The sequence below is a fragment of the Mytilus galloprovincialis genome, chromosome 3 (assembly GCF_965363235.1).
Source record: "Mytilus galloprovincialis chromosome 3, xbMytGall1.hap1.1, whole genome shotgun sequence".
Taxonomy (NCBI): domain Eukaryota; kingdom Metazoa; phylum Mollusca; class Bivalvia; order Mytilida; family Mytilidae; genus Mytilus; species Mytilus galloprovincialis.
This window is the reverse complement of record NC_134840.1, coordinates 104,783,009-104,804,516: the sequence shown is the minus strand read 5'-3', so window position 1 is coordinate 104,804,516 and position 21,508 is coordinate 104,783,009. Positions and strand designations below refer to the sequence as shown.

General features: G+C 31.7%; 1 protein-coding gene across 1 annotated transcript in view; it reads right to left on the bottom strand.

Moving 5' to 3' along the window:
• Positions 1-609: 609 nt before the first annotated feature.
• Positions 610-21,508, bottom strand: part of LOC143069639 (uncharacterized) — a 36,992-nt gene continuing 16,093 nt past the window's right edge. The window contains exons 6-13 of the mRNA XM_076244382.1: positions 8,783-8,921; positions 7,649-7,825; positions 6,275-6,471; positions 5,721-5,847; positions 5,135-5,428; positions 4,389-4,505; positions 3,470-3,627; positions 610-2,736 (exon numbers count right to left, since the gene is read on the bottom strand). Coding sequence (XP_076100497.1) covers positions 2,598-2,736; positions 3,470-3,627; positions 4,389-4,505; positions 5,135-5,428; positions 5,721-5,847; positions 6,275-6,471; positions 7,649-7,825; positions 8,783-8,921 — 1,348 coding nt within the window. The 3' untranslated portion in view covers positions 610-2,597. The remainder of the gene's footprint in view (positions 2,737-3,469; positions 3,628-4,388; positions 4,506-5,134; positions 5,429-5,720; positions 5,848-6,274; positions 6,472-7,648; positions 7,826-8,782; positions 8,922-21,508) is intronic.

The following is a 21,508-nucleotide window of genomic DNA, read 5'->3' as shown; positions in this document are numbered from 1 at the left end:
CTTTTTTATATGATTTTAAACATCTGTTGAAAATTGGCATGTAGAAAGCTGATACATGTCTGATTCAGGATATACCTGGTTTCTATGAAGTTAAACTTAACGATAAAATATTTAGAAAGCTGTGAAAATAGTAAAATTTGGTTGAACAGATTGGGACTTTTAATTGGTGGTATGACACCTAGTCCATTTTCATTTTACCAACTATTGACTCCGGAATTAATGTTTTTTCAACAGGTTACCTTCTCTGTGGTAGGACATCTTGTTATTTGGTTAAGCAAGAGCAACATAAATAAGTAAATTAAAGATTTTTTAAAATCGTTTAATTTTTTCTGTATATGATTAAATCATCGGACATTAGTAAATTTCCCCCAAAATTGCACCGATTATATATTTGATTTTACTTTGTTTGGTTGCTCGTAATTGACAGAGTACCAGGATGTCCTACCACAGAACTGGGAGTCAAAAGTCAAAAGTCAGTAATATGAAATATTAAAAATGGTCAATTGCATAGAGATTCAACAAGTTGTTAATACAATAGTACAAAACTATGAGATGTTGTATTACTTAGAGACAACTATCTACCAAATACAAAGGATGTTTAAAACAGTATAGTCATTAACTATAAGCAAAACTCTATACTATAGATGGCTAAAAGGAGGCTCTAGTATTATAAACTAGATGTGTCGAAGAGACACGAATGGCCCTGTCCCAAAAAGTTGAAAAATCTGCAATTTTAAAATAAACACATGTGGACACAAACATAATGGTAGTCTCACATATCAAAAATCAGCTCAAAATCTGGAGGGGAATAGAAAAAAAATCTGTATAACTGTGATTTTCAATAATTCCAAAACCCTTAATTTTGGCAAAAATTAGTGGAGCAGAACGAAACTTAAACTCGATCTGTAACTCATCATGGTTAACTCACATACCAAAATTCAGCCCAATATCTGAAGGCGTTTAGAAAAAAACTCTGTATAATGGTTTGCGTTGCAGGGCCATAACAATGTGAAAAATGTTCAAAAGGGTCAACTATGGTCTAAATATAAATTTAATTACTATAACAACAGATGGCTACTATGACAACCACCGGAATACAGACTCCAGGCATAAAAAAGGCACATAAAAAATATGGTGGGGTTACATTATTTGTGACAATATGTTTGTTTGCTCTAAATTCTTTCCCTAACCTTGTACTGGTGAAACAGCTCAATAGAACAAACAACAAAATCAGCTAAAAAGGAATTGACTGATCAGAGATATGTTTGAAGTCTGTAAACTTATAGCAATGTATCTAGTTTCTAAAGAACATTACGAGACAGTAACAGCCAGTGATATATATCCTAGTCATCGCATTAAAACAAATACCGGTAGTGTTTACATCAACGAATCAAATCATCAACCTTATGTGTAAAATATTATGATTTTTTTATGCCCCACCTACGATAGTAGAGGGGCATTATGTTTTCTGGTCTGTGCGTCGGTTCGTTTGTCTGTCAGTCTGTCCCGCTTCAGGTTAAAGTTTTTGGTCAAGGTAGTTTTTGATGAAGTTGAAGTCCAATCAACTTATAACTTAGTACAAATGTTCCTCAAAAAACCATTTTTCTAATTTAATGCCAAATTAAAGTTTTGATCCCAATTTCACGGTCTACTGAAAATGATAGTGCAAAGTTCAGGTTAAAGTTTTGGTTAAAGTTTTTGGTCAAGGTAGTTTTTGATGAAGTTGAAGTCACATCAACTGGAAACTTAGTACACATGTTCCCTATGATATGATCTTTCTAATTTTAAATCCAAATTAGAGTTTTTACCCAAATTTCATGGTCCAATGAACATCGGAAATGATAGTGGGAGTGGGGCATCCGTGTACTATGTAACTATTGTTTGTATCTTAAATAATTATTACAGCAACATTTGGAATTTAGACTCTAGATAAACATGATAAAATTCAATCATATATGTATTGACAAAACAAGAAAACTTGAAAATTTACAATATCTCAGACACAAGTTTTAAACTTACAAAAGTCAAAATATATTAGGCTATACAAAATATGACAAAGAAGTATATAATATTTAAAAGATAATAAATGGCACAAAAAGTTTCAGGTAGTTTTATGTAAGACAAAGCATGTTCTTGTAAAAGATGAATCATTGATTGCTTTTTCTAGAACTCAAAATTCTTTGTCAGTCTGGCATAAAATACACAATGATTAAATAAATAAAGCACTTAAAGCAACTAAAATGGCCAAAAAACAAAGCACAGTATCAGTAAATTAAGAGTATGATCCAGGTTATTATATTGATCAATATTAAGAAAAAACTTTAGTAAATTGAAAACCATCAAAGAACAAATACTTCTTTCTCTTTTACAGCAAAATGTTAACACTTCAGTCTCAGAAACATTGTTAAACTTTTCCCAAATATTAGTTCAGATTGTAAAGCCTATTCTATCTGCTGTCACATTAGAATATGAAAAGATGTCAGTTGTTCATACTGTCAGTGTACCTCTATAGCACTTAAATATATATTTTCTAATACAACCTTTCATCGGATAGAATTGTACATAAATTATAAAATTAACCTATTAAAAGCCATGTGCTATCTGGTTTTGGATTGATGTGTATATGGCAATAAGTCTTTCATTGGAAATCCATGTAAAACTAATAAAATAATCAACATTGCTATAAATGGTGTCACTAATAACCACTGTAAATCTTCCATGATTAAACGATTAAATCTGAAAATATAACAACAAAGACAATGAAATGTATGTAAAACAAAACAAAGCAATAATTAAAAATTATCAAAATCAAGTATTGCAGTGCCCTATGTATAAAGCTTCCCATCCGTTATTTTTTTATAAATATAAAACAGATATGGCATGTATAGCAAGAAACATAACTGTGTTTCTTATTGTCACCACTGGGAGAATAGAAGTTTCAATTGTTTCCAAGCTTTTTCTGTTTGACTTGTTGGACACTATTCATTTTTGGACTCTTTATAGTTTGCTGTTTGGTGCAAGTCAAGGCTTCTTGTTGAAGGCAGTACTTCAACCTATAAATGTTTACTTTTTACACATTGTCATACCACATCTTCTTATTACTACATGTATAAGACAACTTCTAAAATGGTTTAGAAAACAAGAAAAAACAAAAGGTGTCGCAAGTAAAGTAAGGATTTAAACATTACCTTTCAGAAACATCGGACCAAATCCAGGATTATGGTAGGAGCTACTTTGATCATCTGCTTTATAATTGTATGCAAGCTGTTCATTTGCTTTGGGTTTTGTAAACCACTTATTTTGAGATTTTCCCCATGGCAAAACTTAGACTTTGAAAATTATATATACATGTACCAATAAGAGTATAGGCTTATTAGCTCTACTTATAGTTTTCTATTTTTTCGTTTAACCTTTTGCAATGGAACTACATGTATAACCATAGCATCCATGTTTGTTGCTACCTGCTTACCTGATTGTATAAGAGTCTGTAACAATCAAACCATGTTTATTCCTCATCACAACAATTATATGTCCATGACTGGGTTCATCAAAGGCAGGAACTTTTATACTGTAAACCCCTGGTCCAGCGTGGCTTGTTTTTTGTAACAGATGAAATCCAAAATAAACCTGAAACAGTTCCACACACTTTAAACTTGATCATATTTATCCAACATAATTTGAATACAGACCTATAGTTTTGATATGAAATATATTTGATATGTTTTCTAAACTTTACTGTTTCATCAAATACTAAAATATTCAAAGCACTAAGGTTTTTTTCCACCCCAAGCATATATAGCCCCCGGCTGTTTTTGACACAACTGTCCAGAATTATTTTTCACATGCTTTTCAACTTAACATTTGACTTGGCTTACAGCTGTTTTGATTTGAGCACCACTGATAAGTTTTATGTAGATTAACCATCCATAACTATTTAAACTCAAATAGCCTTCCTTTTTAGATTCTCTGGCTGATATTAGATTCTATGGATGACATATCATGTGAGTTATATTCTATAATGTTCTATTGGTTATTCCATTAAAATGTCAATCTAATTAAAATTAGTTCTTCACACTTGCTCCTCAATTCCTTTCGGTTATTTATATGCTGTGTGTGACCCTCAAGCTGGATGTAGATAGAACTCTCACACTTGACATATAAACAACCAAAGCAGCAAGTGTGGATAACTAATTTTAATTAGATTGATAAAATGGATGCAGGTCTTTTAAAATCCCCAATAACCAACATACTTTCTCTAAGTATTTTTTGTTACATTTTATGGATAAAGTGCTTCAAATGACCCACTACCCATGTCCAAAAATAAAACTTCCTGTCCCACCCTCCCTCGTACATTTAAATGGAATAGTCCATATCTCAATATAACTTACCCTGATTTCATATGGACCTGCCTTCTTTGACATATCACTAATAGCATATTCTAAGTAGAATTCTGACCCTGTGACCTCTTCTTCTATTCTGCTGTATTGTGTAATGTAAAGATTAGGCTGAAAAATAAATAAACTGAGATCTTCAAAATAGAGGTGATGCATTTGCTTTTCTATCTATCTATCAAGCAGCAAAAGTGATGAATGACAGATTTACAGAATTAACAAAAGTGCTTGCTGTTGTTTTCATGAATGTATTGGTTTAAACGATCAAAACATGGAATGAAAAATATCAAATTCATCATTTTTAAAACCCTGGACAAATCAGTAGGCATTGCATATAACGGAAAATTACAAAAAAAAAAAAAATCAAAAGTAGAGCCATAACCATATAGACAAAAGTTCACTTATTGAAAAACATGGAGATAATGTGGACTCTTATAAAAAAAAATAGATGAAATGAATTAATGCACAATATTGATGTGAACTTCAACAAATGAGAATGAATTATCTCCCATTAAAATTTATTGAAAAGTCTTGCCTGCTTTAATGACCATTGCTTTTCTTTAAAGTCTTTAAAAAGATAAAGGTATATATTTTCAGATTTTTAGTTCTTTAGTGATTTTAGGTTACTTATATAACATATTAGACCAATAACAAGTATCAAGCAAACATTCTCCTGCTATAACTGTAAGTTAACTTTCCTTTTAAAGTCCAACATAGAGAAATAAATTTTCAACAACACATACCTTTATACTTCCATATATAAAATCATTAGGACTTTTTGTTTCACTTTGTAAACTGAATTTTAATATTTCTTTATCTTTTTCTTCATCAATAAATATATCTGTTGTTTCCTGAGAGCTTCCTAAACATATCAATGCTCCATCGTTAGTGGCAACTAATATCTCTAATCCATCTGACCCTTTCACAAGGTCATGAGCCAACAACTGGACCAGAGTTGTCTCCCCTAGTGTGAATTTAGTTTTACATTTGAGGTCAATTGAGATAACATGTAGATATCCATCGTCTGTTAAAACTAACTGAAATGTCAATAGATAAAATAGTTAATCAACTGTTTTTAAAGGTCTAAGAAATTTCTGAGTACAGTCCTTGAATGGTGTAAGCCTCACTTTCACCATTAAACATTACACCATTCCCTTTTCCTATTTAAAACATGATTGATTGGCAGCATTCCAAATTATCCAAAATTTGATGGGTTGGAGAGAATCAAAATGTTACAGAGTGTGAAAAAAATATATCTTTAGGTAACAAAATATTCTGAACTAAATGAATTTTCAATGTTCATGTACCCAGTAAAATAAATGACCATACCATATCAGGTGTTGAGTGTGCTGTTGAGATCTTTGTAATAAGTACATTGGATGATATCGTCTTTCCTAATTTTACTGGCCAGTTCGGTAATATCTGACCATTCATGCCATCTAATGCAAAAATATCACTGAAACATATATGAAAATATAATAAATAACATAATATTATGCTACTGTAGATAAATTCATTTTGATGGATACCAATCTTCATGGATTTCGGGAAAAAAATGTATTTTCATGGATATTTTATAAACTTATTTTGACAATATCAGTGCACAAGCTTATTGAAAATTTATACTTAGTTAAACATTCAAATTTGAGGTTCACTTATACCAACAAAATCCATGAAAATTAATATCTCATGAGTAATAATGAATCTACTGTAATCCATTTATATAAATGTTTAAATTAGCATAGAACCATTCATAGGATGATTTCTCAATATAAAAAGTTCTGGAAAGTTCAATAGAAATACAGTGACATATTCAGCGGGAATTTGGACACCCCACTCCTTTTTGGAAATGGCTGGATCTGCCCCTAAAATACATTACATACCCAACATTTGTTGTAATAATGACATCTAACACATTATCACTGTTGACATCATACAGTCGACTACCAGCCGTAGATGTCCCTGTGATCTGTATCTCCCATTGAGTTTTACCATCCGAGTTATAGCAGACGACATCTCCACTTGTATCTATAGCAATGATGTCTAGGATATCATCACCATTTAGGTCAGCTACAGTTATCTGAAAATCAAAATGTTTTTATAATCACATAATTTTATGAATTTAGTATTAAATTTTAGTCTTTATTTAATTGGTCTCTTGAATTTTAATTTTATTTTCAATCTTGTTACTGTTTTGAAAGAGCTTTGCTATAGATTTTTAGGATCCTGTGCATTATGGAATAAAACTGTTTTTTACGACTTAAAATATTTCAACTAACACATGTATCTGTGTATTGTGTTTTATTTGTTTCATTTTTCTCTCTTTAGTACCTAAGTGCTTGTTCTGGATGGGTGTCTTTTGATATGCAGTTCATGTTTAATCATGTGTTTCAAAAGAGATCAAGTTACAGGGATGAGGACTAAGCAGTAAGCAGTCACAACAGAATCTCCTTAGCGATTGTCAATTATACAAATTAGTTTGGTGGTGATTAAAGTTCTTTTAAATATTCACATATTTCCAACACTTTAAAGCCATTAGGAACCATATGACTGGTGTTTGTCTAATATTGAAGGCTGTTTTATGACCTCTATTTTGGTGAACAGTATAAGTGCTTGATTATCTAAATAGTTGTTGTTTGCTTATGTTAAGTGACACATTAATGCATATTTAGGATCTGAATAGATTATCAATATCCGTCTCTAACCATTAGGTTTATTGAACCTTTTATTTACATGAAACAAAATAATTTTTAAACTACAGCACTTGAAAAGTACACCACAAAATGCATTACTATAAATTCTGAAACTATTGTGAGGTTTTTATTATTGCAAATAATGTGACTGGGTGATAATCACAACAATAAGAACTCGCATTAGGAAATCTAAATACAAATAAGCATGATAAATGTATACAGATTTTATGAAGTCATAATAAAAATCATACATTTTTGTCCTTTCTTCAAAAATCCCAATAAGAAATGCCCCTTTATTTCTGATTTTACTGTAATCTTATGCATGCTAACAGATCAAATACAGTCATTTATATTTAACCTTATCCTAACATTGAATATAGAATTCTTTTTTAATATTTCCACAAAGTTCCCTTATGTTCTTTTTTAAATAGTGACTCCATGGTTTTTGGTCAAGTCAAGTTGTTCAAATTTAGCTTGAGTTATTTCCTTTAGTCAATGTTGATATTCAGAAAAAGTGCATGTCTGGTTATTTGATGAAGCATCAGTATATTAAACTTGTCTCACCTGTCCATGTATAGACCCGGATGACTTCGGCCATCCATCTATAACTTGTCCAGTGTGGCCTAACATGTAGAGATTACCAGCTGATGTTCCTAGAACGATCTCTAAAGGACTGAAATCTCCCTGGATATCTACTACAGTAGGAGTGAAAAGATTGTAGGCAGGAAACTCAGCTGTAATCTAAAGAGACAAAAATCATTTATTAACACAGTACTAATACATAGACAAGGGAGAACTATTTGAAAAGATCTCAATGTATTGCAATATTTTTCATTTGCATTATCTTTGTACTGTTTATAATCTAGATTTGGCAGTTATTTTCTGTGCACTTTAAAGAGTGAAACAGTAAAATTTTGTAATAAAACATTTTTTGGATTGGTAATTTTGTTAAATACTGGCCTTCTTAAGTTCTATAACTTTTTTGTTTGTTCTAATTAACATCAGGGCATTATAATTCATGAAAAGAAGATACAAAACTTGCCTCCACATTAACACAACAGCTACAAATTTGAAGCACTACTAAAATTTATCTTAGTTAGAAACATTGCTGCAACCCAACCTATACAGGTTCATCATGTAAATGACAATGAAACTTGACATGTGTAAGATCTAATACTTTGGTCTGCCAAAGTTGTCAAATTGACCACTATTATCTCAAATAACTATAGATCATCAGGTTTTCTACACATTAATATTGAAAAATATCAGCGGCAAGCCACAATGTGAACCTTTTTGTCTTGTAAGAGCAGCCAATGAGCTAAAAAGCTTTACATTGTGTCGAGCAGCTGATATTTTAGGAAATCTATAATTATCTGTTTATATTTCTATTACTGGGATTTTCCCTCCAAATGAGACAGTTTTACGCATGACTAAAGCAAGCTTGATAACGTCTCCCTTCTTATTGTGACATCACTGATAACTTCTCCTCTTGAAAACATTATGACGTAGCAGATAATGCCTGCTAATGTCTCAAAGCTGTGATACAAAATTATGGAGCGACTCACACTTCAGGGCAATATAGACGTAGGGAAGGATGATAATAACAATTTACCTAGATGTTATGTCTAATATTTTGATCCCATAACGGCTCTAAAGTTGTCAAATTGACCACTGTTATTCCTAATGATAACAATTTACCTGTGTAAGGTCTAATATTTTTGTCCATAATGGCTCTAAAGTTGTCAAATTAACCACTGATATCCCAGACAATAAAAACTTCCCAATGTCTTCATACTTCAAACCATTTAACTGTTCTTTTTTATTGCTTCCCTTTGCTCTGAAATTGAAATGTCACACAATGAAAAATACAGTGTAGTAAATAGTATTCAAAACTAGAGGCTCTAAAGAGCCTGTGTCGCTCACCTTGGTCTCTGTAAATATTAAACAAAGGAAGCAGGTGGATTCATGACAAAATTGTGTTTTGGTGATAGTGATGTGTTTTAACATCTTACTTTACTGAACATTCTTGCTGCTTACAATTATCTCTATCTATAATGAACTTGGCTCAGTTGTTTCAGTAGAAAATGTTAGTAAAAATTTACAAATTTTATGAAAATTGTAAAAAAATGACTATAAAGGACAATAACTCCTTAGGGGGTCAATTGACTTAATTTTAGGTCTTACTTTGATGTACATTATTGCTGTTTACAGTTTATCTCTATCTATAAAAATATTCAAGAAAATAACAAAAAACAGCAAAATTTCCTTAAAATTACCAATTCAGGGGCAGCAACCCAACAACTGGTTGTCCAATCCATCTGAAAATAGATGGATGTAGATAGATCTTAACCTAATAAACAGTTTAACCCTGTCATATATGCTCTAAATGCATTGGTTTTTGAGTTATAAGCCAAAAACTGCATTTTACCCCTATGTTCTACTTTTAGCCATGGCGGCCATCTTGGTTGGTTGGCCGGGTCACTGGACAAATTCTTTAAACTAGTTACCCCAATAATGATTGTGGCCAAGTGGGTGGGGGTGACCCCCAGGGACTTCCCTTTTATTTATTTACGTTTGTTTTATTGTCCCCTACAAGAATATATATGATTTAGGGGTGGGGATCTGGACCGTTTACAAGATAATAGCACATTCTCAAATTGAATGGGGTGGGGGCGACCCCCAGGGACTTCCCTTTTACATCATTTGATTTGTTTTATCGTCCCATTTAAGAATATATATGGTTTAGGGGTGGGGGTTTGGACCGTTTTGGGCCAGGTGAGCTAAAAAAGGAAAAACAAAAAAATATTGCACACAAACAAAAGTTGTCTGAAAAAAAAATATGCATCTATAAGTGTGAATAGCTCATAGAGTTTTGAATAAAAATAAATATAATGCAATAATTCTTATAATGCTTTGCATATTAAGGAATACTTTGATATGATTGGTTGAGAGGACTTATTTTTTGATAGACGACGTTGACCGAACTTCTTTTCATAACTTATGTAAACAAGATGGGGGCGATAATAACATTTACGTTAACAAAATTTATTTTCACTGCACATTAATCGCTAAATTAAATAATTCACAAAACATTCGTTTAAATGATAGTAAGAGTTTTAACAGTTTATTTTTTATCAGATAGCAAATTTCATGGAGTACATATTTGTGCGTTAACCAACAAATATATTCATGCGCCAGGCCTATTCAATGACATAAATATACAATTTACGTGTGATAGAGGTAACAAGTGTGGGAAAATAATTATAAGGATTAAACACCTTTTTAAAGGAATTATTGATGTATGAACTGGACCAAGTCACTCACAATCATATCATGTTTGTGAGTGAATTGGTTGAGTTTATGCACCAATAAATTCCTTTAAAAAGACGTTTAATCCTATAATAAAAATATTTCATATTGTTTCAGTTAAAAACACATAGAATGGGTAAAAATGGACCCCCCTTTTTTTGGATTAATGCATTTGAATGGGGACATGTGGTTGGAACCCCCCTTTTAAAATGACTGGATCCACATCTGCATTAATATAACATTATCTGACAATGATCCATGAAACTGAGGACAAGGATTGATGAATCCTGCTGCCTGACAGACATGGTCACTTTACAATCATACCACACACCAAATATAGTTAGCCTTATTGCTCAAATGAGAACTAACTACAAAACTGAACATTGACAAATAAACCATCAAAATGAGGCCATGGAATGACCTGTACACCACACAATCGTTCCAAACACCGAATATAATTGACCTTTTGCTTATAGTAACTGACATACAATCATAACAATTAAACTTAATATTGACCATTGACTATTGAACCAACTGAGGCCATTGCAAGATGAACCTGACAGACAGACATGTAAGCATATAATCATTCCATACACCATGTGCAATAGTTGATATATTGCTTTTTAAAGTATCTGATAAACAGACAAAACCATGAAACTTAAATTTGACCAATGAACCATGTAAATTAAGTTATTAAAAGTCAGATACAACCAGTTAGACATAAATGTACACTTTACAGTTTACAATCATTCCACACACAATATAGCAGCCCCTTTGTTTAACTTATACATAGCATCTGAGAATCAAAGTGCTTGTTAGCACTGAAAGGTACAGATGGCTTTGATTTATCAGTCGGAGTAAAATTAAATATTGCTTTGCATAAAGCATTGGTTGTAGTTGGTTCAACTACTATTTTGGACAAAGGAAGATAACTCCAATTTCTTTTAAATGACTTTAACAATGAAATCATTAATATTTTTGGAACATAGTATTAGATTCCTGCACCATGCCAAAGTTATGCAATTTTCTTGAGAGTTTATTTCATTGTACAAATGCTGGAAATATTCATGGATAAGATGTATAGAATGTACTGACCAACACACAATATAATATTTTCATATTACTCATAATAAGTTGATAACAAATCTATACATTTTTTCCAGTGGTTGCTGAACCATGAAAATGAGGTAAAAATTGATGGATATATATGAGAGAGAAAAACTTCATAACATAAGGCATCTGCATACAATAACACATGAAGCATATGTACTACCTTCCTACCTTCTGTACATAAATATTTTTAGCCACTACCAATGCCATTGCCTGATTGTAATCCCTATGTCTCCCATACTATTGACTAATGTTCCAGGCAGGACAAAAAAACACTATGACCAACTACCCACAACATACTACTGACATTCTGTTTCATTCAACTTATTGATATTTAAAATCAAAACCATATTTCTAGCTTTTATTAAATAAAATATATAGCAAAATTTGAAGGGAATAAATTCTACTGTCTAAGCACTCCTTATGTTACTTTCAAAATATTTTTCCAATTTATATAGTGTGGATGATAAAATATCTGAAGTTTGAATAAAATTCCTTCTCTTCTCTTGTTTCTTCAAAACTGTTCTTGCTTGCTACCGTAAGCTTATAATACAAATAATCCGGTGACAAAGCAAGGGCAGATTGAGTAGTTAAAAAGTTCCATTAACAATTTAGATTTTGTTCTCTCTAGCTAGTTCTAGTATCCTCCTATTTTTTTAAATTCACATACTTCAAAATTTGAAGTTTATCAACTTCCAAGGATCCAAACTTAAGTAATGAAAAATCTCCTGGCTTAAAATGTGGATATAATATATCTCTTGAGGACATTGTGTTTTTTGTAGGTGTTTCTTCAGTTAGAGAGTCTGAAATTCTATCAAAGTTTTCTAAGAAAAAGACAACACCTTCACTAGTTGTACACGGTTTGTAACCTAGTATATCACATGCATTCTGTAATTTTTCTAATGTCTCTTCAATTTCATTGTGTTCTATATCAATATCTATCAAGATTGATTTCTGGCGCTTCTGCAAATCCTTGCTAAGCTCATAAGCATACTTATCAATCAAACTTAAACATTTTTTCTTATGATAAAAAATATCTTGTTTAATTTGTTCAAATTTTTCATCAATTTCTTTTTTTATCTTCTTCATTCTATCTGAACCTTTGAACCACTTAATTAAATTCCTCCGTGCTTTCTCGAATTTCGCCTTTTTATCATCGAAGTCATCTTCATCAACAAGAATGTGATGTCTGTTATGAGTTTTAGTTTGAGTAATGCACAGTGAACAGATTATTTTACTGCAAGGCTTACAGAAATGACTGCAAGACACACCCTCATGCTCCTCACACTTGATGTTATGAAACTTCAAACTACCAAAAGAGTCTTTATATGGTACTTTTATTCTTTCAATTCTGTGGTTTTTAGCAATTTTTGAATGGACATTATCTATGCATTTATCACACATAACAGGTTGACATTCACAGTCTAAACATCTCCACATCCCGTTAGATTCACAGAAGTCACAATATACTGGTGTCTGACTTTTATATTGACTATCAGTATTTGCCATACCTTTGTATAGGGAATGACTATATCCAGATGCCATATTTATAAAGAAAACGTCTAATATTCATGTGATATTTGTTTTTATTCTGTATACTGCATTTCAATCATACAAACTAGTAAATAAGACAATACCCACTAAAGACATTGAAGGCACACCTGAATAGTTAAATATAAAGAGGGGTATTTAACCATAGAGTGAAAGGCAACAATAGTGTATAACATCAGGTTATATTTATAAGAAAGAGGATCTAAATGTCCTTATCTTCAACAAATAAAACAACTTTAGTGTGCTTTCTGATTTTTCAAGCTATTATTCATTAAGTTCAAATAATAGTTATGTCACTAATTATATATGTTGAGCTGGTAACAGTGAACAATAGTACATGATACCCCAATGCTACCTTAACTTAAATATGTAATTTGATCATTTCCATTTAAAAGTTGGGTTTATTTTTGTCTGACAATTTTTTTCAATAAAAGGTCCCCTTATTATCTTTTACTTCTTAAATGAAATTTGATTTCAATACTCATTAATATTGAATTGTCTCATATAACATGAATAAGTTTTGCTGAAAAATAAAACAAATGGTAAATATTCATGTTTCTAATAACATGAATAACAAATTGATATATACTGATTAATGAATATGTCAAAAAGTAAAACCTTGGAAACTGCCAATAGATTTTTCCCAAACCCACATTTATTTATAGAAAAGGAAACAATAATGTGTCCATAGTACATGGATGCCCCACTTGCACTATCATTTTCTATGTTTAAAAGACCTTGAAATCAGGTCAAAACCTTATTTGGCATTGAAAATAGAAAAATAATTCCATATAGAACATGTGTACTAAGTTTCAAGTTGATTGGACTTCAACTTCATCAAAAACTACCTTGACCAAAAATTTTAACCTGAAACTTGCACTATCATTTTCTATGTTCAGTTGACTGAGAAATTGGGATCAACAATCTAATTTGGCATTTAAATTAGAAGTAGAGAACGTGTGTACTAAGTTTCAGGTTGATTGGATTCAACTTCATCAAAAACTACTGTGACCAAAAACTTTAACCTGAAGCTGGACAGACAATCAGTTGAACAAACAAACAAACAAACAAACAAATGCACAGACTTAATATCTACTAAAAGAGAAGTGAAAGATACCAAAACTCACGACTCCAAAAAGACAAATAATTGTACACAAACAAAATGTTTTACTCAAAATAACAGGGTCACATGTGATCTTGACCTTCGGCATTCTGGCGTCTTGGCCTCTGCTAAACTTTTCATCTGTATACCAGTAAGTTCATTCTATTTAAGCATGGGAAATTTTAGTTACTATCCAAAACTATTGTTCATTTCTTTTCCTTTTATAGTTATTATGACCTTGACCTGTGACCTTTAGACCCCAAAATCAAAAGGTTAATCTTCTACTCCACTGTTTCATTTTCTTATTGGTTTCACAGTTTCTACATTAAAACCTTCAGAAAATTCTTCAGTGCATAGACGTTAGAATTTGTCACTTGTGATTTTTCTTGGGGATTTTTAAAATAAATCATTTGACTTAATTTATTAGAGTCAGAATTTAATCAACATTATCCATGTACCAATAGAAGCAGTATTCTTACTGGTTTATTTAGTATTTGATTGGGTTTTTTTTTACTTGTGTAGTGATGTCCTTTTTTGATAACATTAACACAAGTGTCATTTAGTATCTGGATGTAAAATTTTTAACCTAATCAAATTAACAAACTTTAATACTTTTTGTAATGTGCTTAAAACTGAAGACAAAATTATAACCAAATACACAAATTTATTAATCTGACTATTCTGGTTTTTTTTTCAAACCCTGGTTTGTTAAAATCCATCAATAAATTCGTTACACTTATATTTTTTTGAAAATGTGATATTTTATGAATTATGTTGGAAAAGAAAATCTACAGCAGATTGATTAGTATTTTCAATGTTAAAATGTTCCTCTCACAACTAAGAATCTGAGCAAGGGCCTGCAGTTTTATTGATGACTACAGGAATGAGTTCCTCAAAACTATGGCTCAATTTACACCTAGATCAAATTTGACTTGTGTTGACTTGAGTTATCATTGATATGTTCATAAATATAAATTAACTGTTGACAAAACTTTGATTTTTTGGAAAAACTAAGGCTTTTTTACTTCAGGAATAGATTACTTTAGCTATATTTGGCATAACTTTTAGAAATTTTTGGTCCTCCATGCTCTTCAAAATTGTACTCTATTTGGCCTTTTAAACATTTTTTGATTTGAGCGTCACTGGTGAGTCTTTTTTAGACGAAACATGCGTCTGGCGTAAATATAAAATTTTGATCCTGTTATCTATGATGAGTCTATTTACATGGGGTTCAAAATACCATTTATGACAGATATGATGGTTGATGAGCTGTAAACAATGAAATTATTGGAAATTGAAAAAATATAAAATTAAAAAAAAAAACACATTGTAAATCAGTTGCAATGCTGATTTTAACCAAGGGCTAAAACTTAACTAGCCAAAAAGTACCAGCTGAATTTATCCAGCTGATAGCATGTTTCATCCACTGGATTAGTTTTGAGCAATAGAAATAATCCATTAGTTTAAAGATTACCAGTGGATACACAATTTAACCACGAGCTAACACTATCCAACGTTTTGAGCAACCCAATCCAGGTGTTTTGAATATTCCTGATATTTTCACTTTATATTTATATTCGTGATTAATTTATGGGATTGAGGAAACCTTGCAATTTTAGCGGATATTTGCTTTAGTGGTTTAGCCAATCTCTCTATACAAAGCTTATAGGAAATTTGTAATTCATTGAAAATTTGAATTCCTGGTTCACCTTTACCCTTAAAACCCACGAAAATTGGTATCCAGTGACTAATAATGAATCCACAGAATTTCATTTCTGTAAATGAAAGTATGACCTATTTTTATCCTCACAGTCATCAGACCTGCTCCAGACTAGAGATTTCTCATCCATAAAATTAATAGTTTTACTGGAACTGGTTGACAACGGTCTACTGGGACAAATTGTAAAAAACTTTGAACCTTGAAATTTAACAAAATAATATGTTTAATCAATGTTTAAAAGTACATAGCAATTGTAAAGACTGCAGATGATAGGTGAACTTGGACTGTCACTCACTCAGAAATGGTACAAGAGGCTCTCAAGAGCCTGAATCGCTCACCTGGTAAACAATGCCTTATTGAACATATTGAACCATGCCAGGCAAACATGTACAGCTAACAATTCTTCAATAATACAAATATATATGACTTACTGTTTATAAATAAAGAAAATGAGACCAAAACACAAACACTTAAAACTTAGCAATGGACTGTGAAAATGAGGTCACGTTCAAATAAAACCTGAGTAACCGACATATAGATCATAAAATATTTTCATACACCAAATATAGTTGACCTAATGCATAAAGTATTAAAAAAATAGACCAAAACTAAAAAAGTTAACTTTGACCACTGAATTATGAAAATGAGGTCAAGGTTAGATGACACCTGTCAGCTAGACATGTACACCTTACAATCATTCTATACACCAATTTTAGTAGACCTATTGCATATAGTATAAGAAAAACAGACCAAAACACAAAAACTTACCCCATTGTTCTATTTAAAGTAAGGGCGGCCATGTTTTTTGACGGATCAAAAATCGAAGCACACACTTTGTGCAGGATAATCTAAGGAACTATCATGCTAAGTTTCATCCAAATCCATTCAGTAGTTTCAGAGGAGAAGATTTTTTAAAGTTAGCAAATATGATGAACAAATTGTGAAAAATTGTCATTAAAGGACATTTACCCCTTAAGGGGTCAATTGACAATTTTGGTCATATTAACCTATTTGTAGATCTTACTTTGCTGATCATTTTTGCTGTTTACAGTTTATCTTTATCTATAATGATATTCAAGATAATGACCAAAAACTGCAAAATTTCCTTAAAATTACCAATTAAGTGGCAGCAACCCAACAATGGTTTGTTTGATTCGTCTGAAAATTTCAGGGCTGATAGATCTTGACCTAATGAACATTTTTACCCCCATGTCAGATTTGCTCTAAATGCTTTCGTTTTTGAGATATAAGCCAAAAACTGCATTTGACCCCTATGTTCTATTTAAAGTAAGGGCGGCCATGTTTTTTGACGGATCAAAAATCGAAGCACACACTTTGAGCAGGATAATCTAAGGAACTATCATGCTAAGTTTCATCTAAATCCATTCAGTAGTTTCAGAGGAGAAGATTTTTTAAAGTTAGCAAATATGATGAACAAATTGTGAAAAATTGTCATTAAAGGACATTTACCCCTTAAGGGGTCAATTGACAATTTTGGTCATATTAACCTATTTGTAGATCTTACTTTGCTGATCATTTTTGCTGTTGACAGTTTATCTTCATCTATAATAATATTCAAGATAATGACCAAAAACTTCAAAATTTCCTTAAAATTACCAATTAAGTGGCAGCAACCCAACAATGGTTTGTTTGATTCATCTGAAATTTCTGAGCTAATAGATCTTGACCTAATGAACATTTTCACCCCATGTCAGATTTGCTCTAAATGCTTCCGTTTTTGAGATATAAGCCAAAAACTGCATTTGACCCTATGTTTTATTTTAAGTAACGGCGGCCATGTTTTTTGACGGATCAAAAATCGAAGCACACACTTTGTGCAGGATAATCTAAGGAACAATCATTTTAAGTTTCATTCAAATCCATTCAGTAGTTTAAGAGGAGAAGATGTTTGAAAAATTGTTAACGACGACGACGACGACGGACGCCAAGTGATGAGAAAAGCTCACATGGCCTTTTAGGCCAGGTGAGCTAAAAAATATCACAAATTTTCAATTCATTTACACCTTTCCCTTTAACATTCAAATTGCCTTCCTTTAGCATCTTTCAAGGATCCAAAGGTAAGAAATGAAAAATCTCCTGGCACAAATTTTGGAAAACATATAAATCTTGGCGGCCCTTTTTCTTCTACATAATGTCCAAGTGTTTCTTTAGTCAGTGAGTTAGAAAGACTATCAAAGTTTTCCAAGAAAAAGACTACACCTTCACTAGTTGTACAAGGTTTAGAATCAAGTATGTCACATGCTGTCTGTAATTTTTCAAATGTCTCTACAATTTCATTGTCCTCCATATCAATATCCATTATGACTAATTTCTGGCCCTTTATCAACTTCTTGTTAAGCATATCTGCATACTCATCAACCATACTTTGTAATTTTGTTTTATGATCTAAAATTTATTGTTTCACTTTATCAAACCTTTCATCTATCTCTTTTTCCCTATTCTCTATTCTATCTAAATCTTTAGACCACTTCAACCATTCAGTTAAATTCCACTGTGCTTTCTCAAATCGCTGCCTTTTGTCCTCAAAATCTTTTTCATTGACAAGAATATGTCTGTTGTGAGTTTTAGTGATGCATAGTGAGCAGATTACTTTACTTTACTGCAAGCTTTACAGAAATGACTGCAAGACACACTCACATGCTCCTCACACTTAATGTTGTGAAACTTCAAACTACCAGAAGAGTCTTTATGTGCAACTTCTTTTATTCTTTCAATTCTGTGCTTCTTAGAAATTTTTGGATGGATAGTTTCTTTACATTTATCACACATAACAGGTCAACAAACACAGTCTTGACACTTCCACATGTTTATCCCTTTTGATTCACAGAAGTCACAATATACTGGTATGTGACTTATATGTAGATAATTTGCAACACCTTGGTAAAGGGAATGACTATTTCCATATGCCATATTTATAATGAATAACAACTAATACATATTGATTTTATTCTGTACACTGTATTTCAATCATACAAAATAATGAGTATGAGTCTGTATGACACAGCTCACTGAAGAATATGAAGGCACACCTGGATTGTTAAGTATAGAGAGAAGTTCTGGTCCCTAAAGTGAAAGGCAGCAATAATCAATAATATCAGATTCCATTTCATGATACAGGGTTTGAATGCCCCTACTCTTCAACAATGTTATTCTGGTTTCTGGTTATAAAGCTACCATTATGTTAAAAAATTTAATTGTATCTAATTATTTTCAAAAATTTTCTCTGAATCATAATACATGTACATCCCATTGCAACCCTCACTTAGTTTATTTGAAATGATCTGACACTATAAATGCACAATTAACTAGTTCTCCCATTATCTTTTATTTCTTGAATGAAATTTATCGACTCATTTCAGAACTCGTAAATAATTTAATTTTCCTTTTCAATATTATATAACAATTAGTTTTTAAACAATATAACAATATTTAATGTTTCAAACAACAGATTATTATTTCGATTTATATCTCAAATCCATGTCATGTCTTTCATATGGGAAACTTCTTCAATAACAAATTTTAAACCAAAAACAGCCCATTGAATCTATTTCAGTCATTTGGCTAGCTACTCCAGAAATTTTATCAGCAAAAATCAAGAACAGAATTCTTATTGTTAATGAACATGTATTTTAATGACTTCATATACAATCATGATAAAAGTGTGTCCCAAAATTTCTAAGAACCACAGAATTGAAAGGATAGACAAGAGGCTCTCAAGAGCCTGAATCGCTCACCTTAATTCTTTTGGTTAAATCTCTCATCAATGATTATTTTGGCTTTTCAATTTATTTAAAATGTTTTTTGGATCGTCCTATTTTCTTCAAAAGCCAAAAAAAATAATCATTTTCTCCTATGTTCTATTTTAGCCATAGGAGCTATGTTTCTTGACATACAAGGAAATAAAATATAAAATTTATACTAGATACTCTGAAACTCATTTAGCCTAAGTTTGGCTGAAATTGATACAGCAGTTTCATAGAAGATTTTTTAAAGTAAGTCAACATGATGAACAAATTGTGAAAAAAGTCTTTAAAGGGCAATAACTCCTTAAGGGGTCAATTGACAATTTTGGTCAAATTGACTTAATTGAAGATCTTACTTTGCTGAACATTATTGCTGTTTACAGTTTATTTCTATCTATAATTATATTCAAAATAATAAACAAAAACAGCAAAATTTCCTTAAAATTATCAATTCAGGGGCAGCAACCCAACAACAGGTTGTCTGATTCATCTGAAAATTTCAGGGCAGATAGATCTTGACCTGATAAACAATATTACTCACGTCAGATTTGCTCTAAATGCTTTGGTTTTTGAGTTATAAGCCAAAAACTGCATTTGACCCCTATGTTCTATTTTTAGCAATGGCGACCATGTTTGTTGATAGATCATAACTTCGGATACAATTTACAAACTAGATACCCTAAGGAACATTCAGTTAAAGTTTGGAAGTATTTGGCCCAGTAGTTTCAGAGGAGAAGATTTTTGTAAAAGATTACTAAGATTTACGAAAAATGGTTAAAAATTGACTATAAAGGGCAATAACTCCTAAAGGGGTCAACTGACCATTTCCGTCATTTGACTTATTTGTAAATCTTACTTTGCTGAACATTATTGCTGTTTACAGTTTATCTCTATCTATAATAATATTCAAGATAATAACCAAAAACAGCAAAATTTCTTTAAAATTACCAATTCAGGGGCAGTAACCCAACAACAGGTTGTCTGATTCATCTGAAAATTTCAGGGCAGATAGATCTTGACCTGATTAACAATATTATCCCATGTCAGATTTGCTCTAAATGCTTTGGTTTTTGAGTTATAAGCCAAAAACTGCATTTGACCCCTATGTTCTATTTTTAGCAATGGCGACCATGTTTGTTGATAGATCTCAACTTCGGATACAATTTACAAACTAGATATCCTAAGGAACATTCAGTTAAAGTTTGGAAGTATTTGGCCCAGTAGTTTCAGAGGAGAAGATTTTTGTAAAAGATTACTAAGATTTACGAAAAATGGTTAAAAATTGACTATAAAGGGCAATAACTCCTAAAGAGGTCAACTGACCATTTCCGTCATGTTGACTTATTTGTAAATCTTACTTTGCTGAACATTATTGCTGTTTACAGTTTATCTCTATCTATAATAATATTCAAGATAATAACCAAAAACAGCAAAAATTCCTTAAAATTACCAATTCAGGGGCAGCAACCCAACAACAGGTTGTCTGATTCATCTGAAAATTTCAGGGCAGATAGATCTTGACCTGATGAACAATATTATCCCATGTCAGATTTGCTCTAAATGCTTTGGTTTTTGAGTTATAAGCCAAAAACTGCATTTGACCCCTATGTTCTATTTTTAGCAATGGCGACCATGTTTGTTTATTGATCAAAACTTCGGATACAATTTATAAATTAGATACCCTAAGGAACATTCACTTAAAGTTTGAAAGTATTTGGCCCAGTAGTTTCAGAGGAGAAGATTCTTGAAATAGTTTACGACGACAGATGACGACAGACGACGGACGACAGACGACAGACGACGGACGACAGACGACAGACGACGGACGACAGACGACGGACGACGACGGACGCCAAGTGATGGCATAA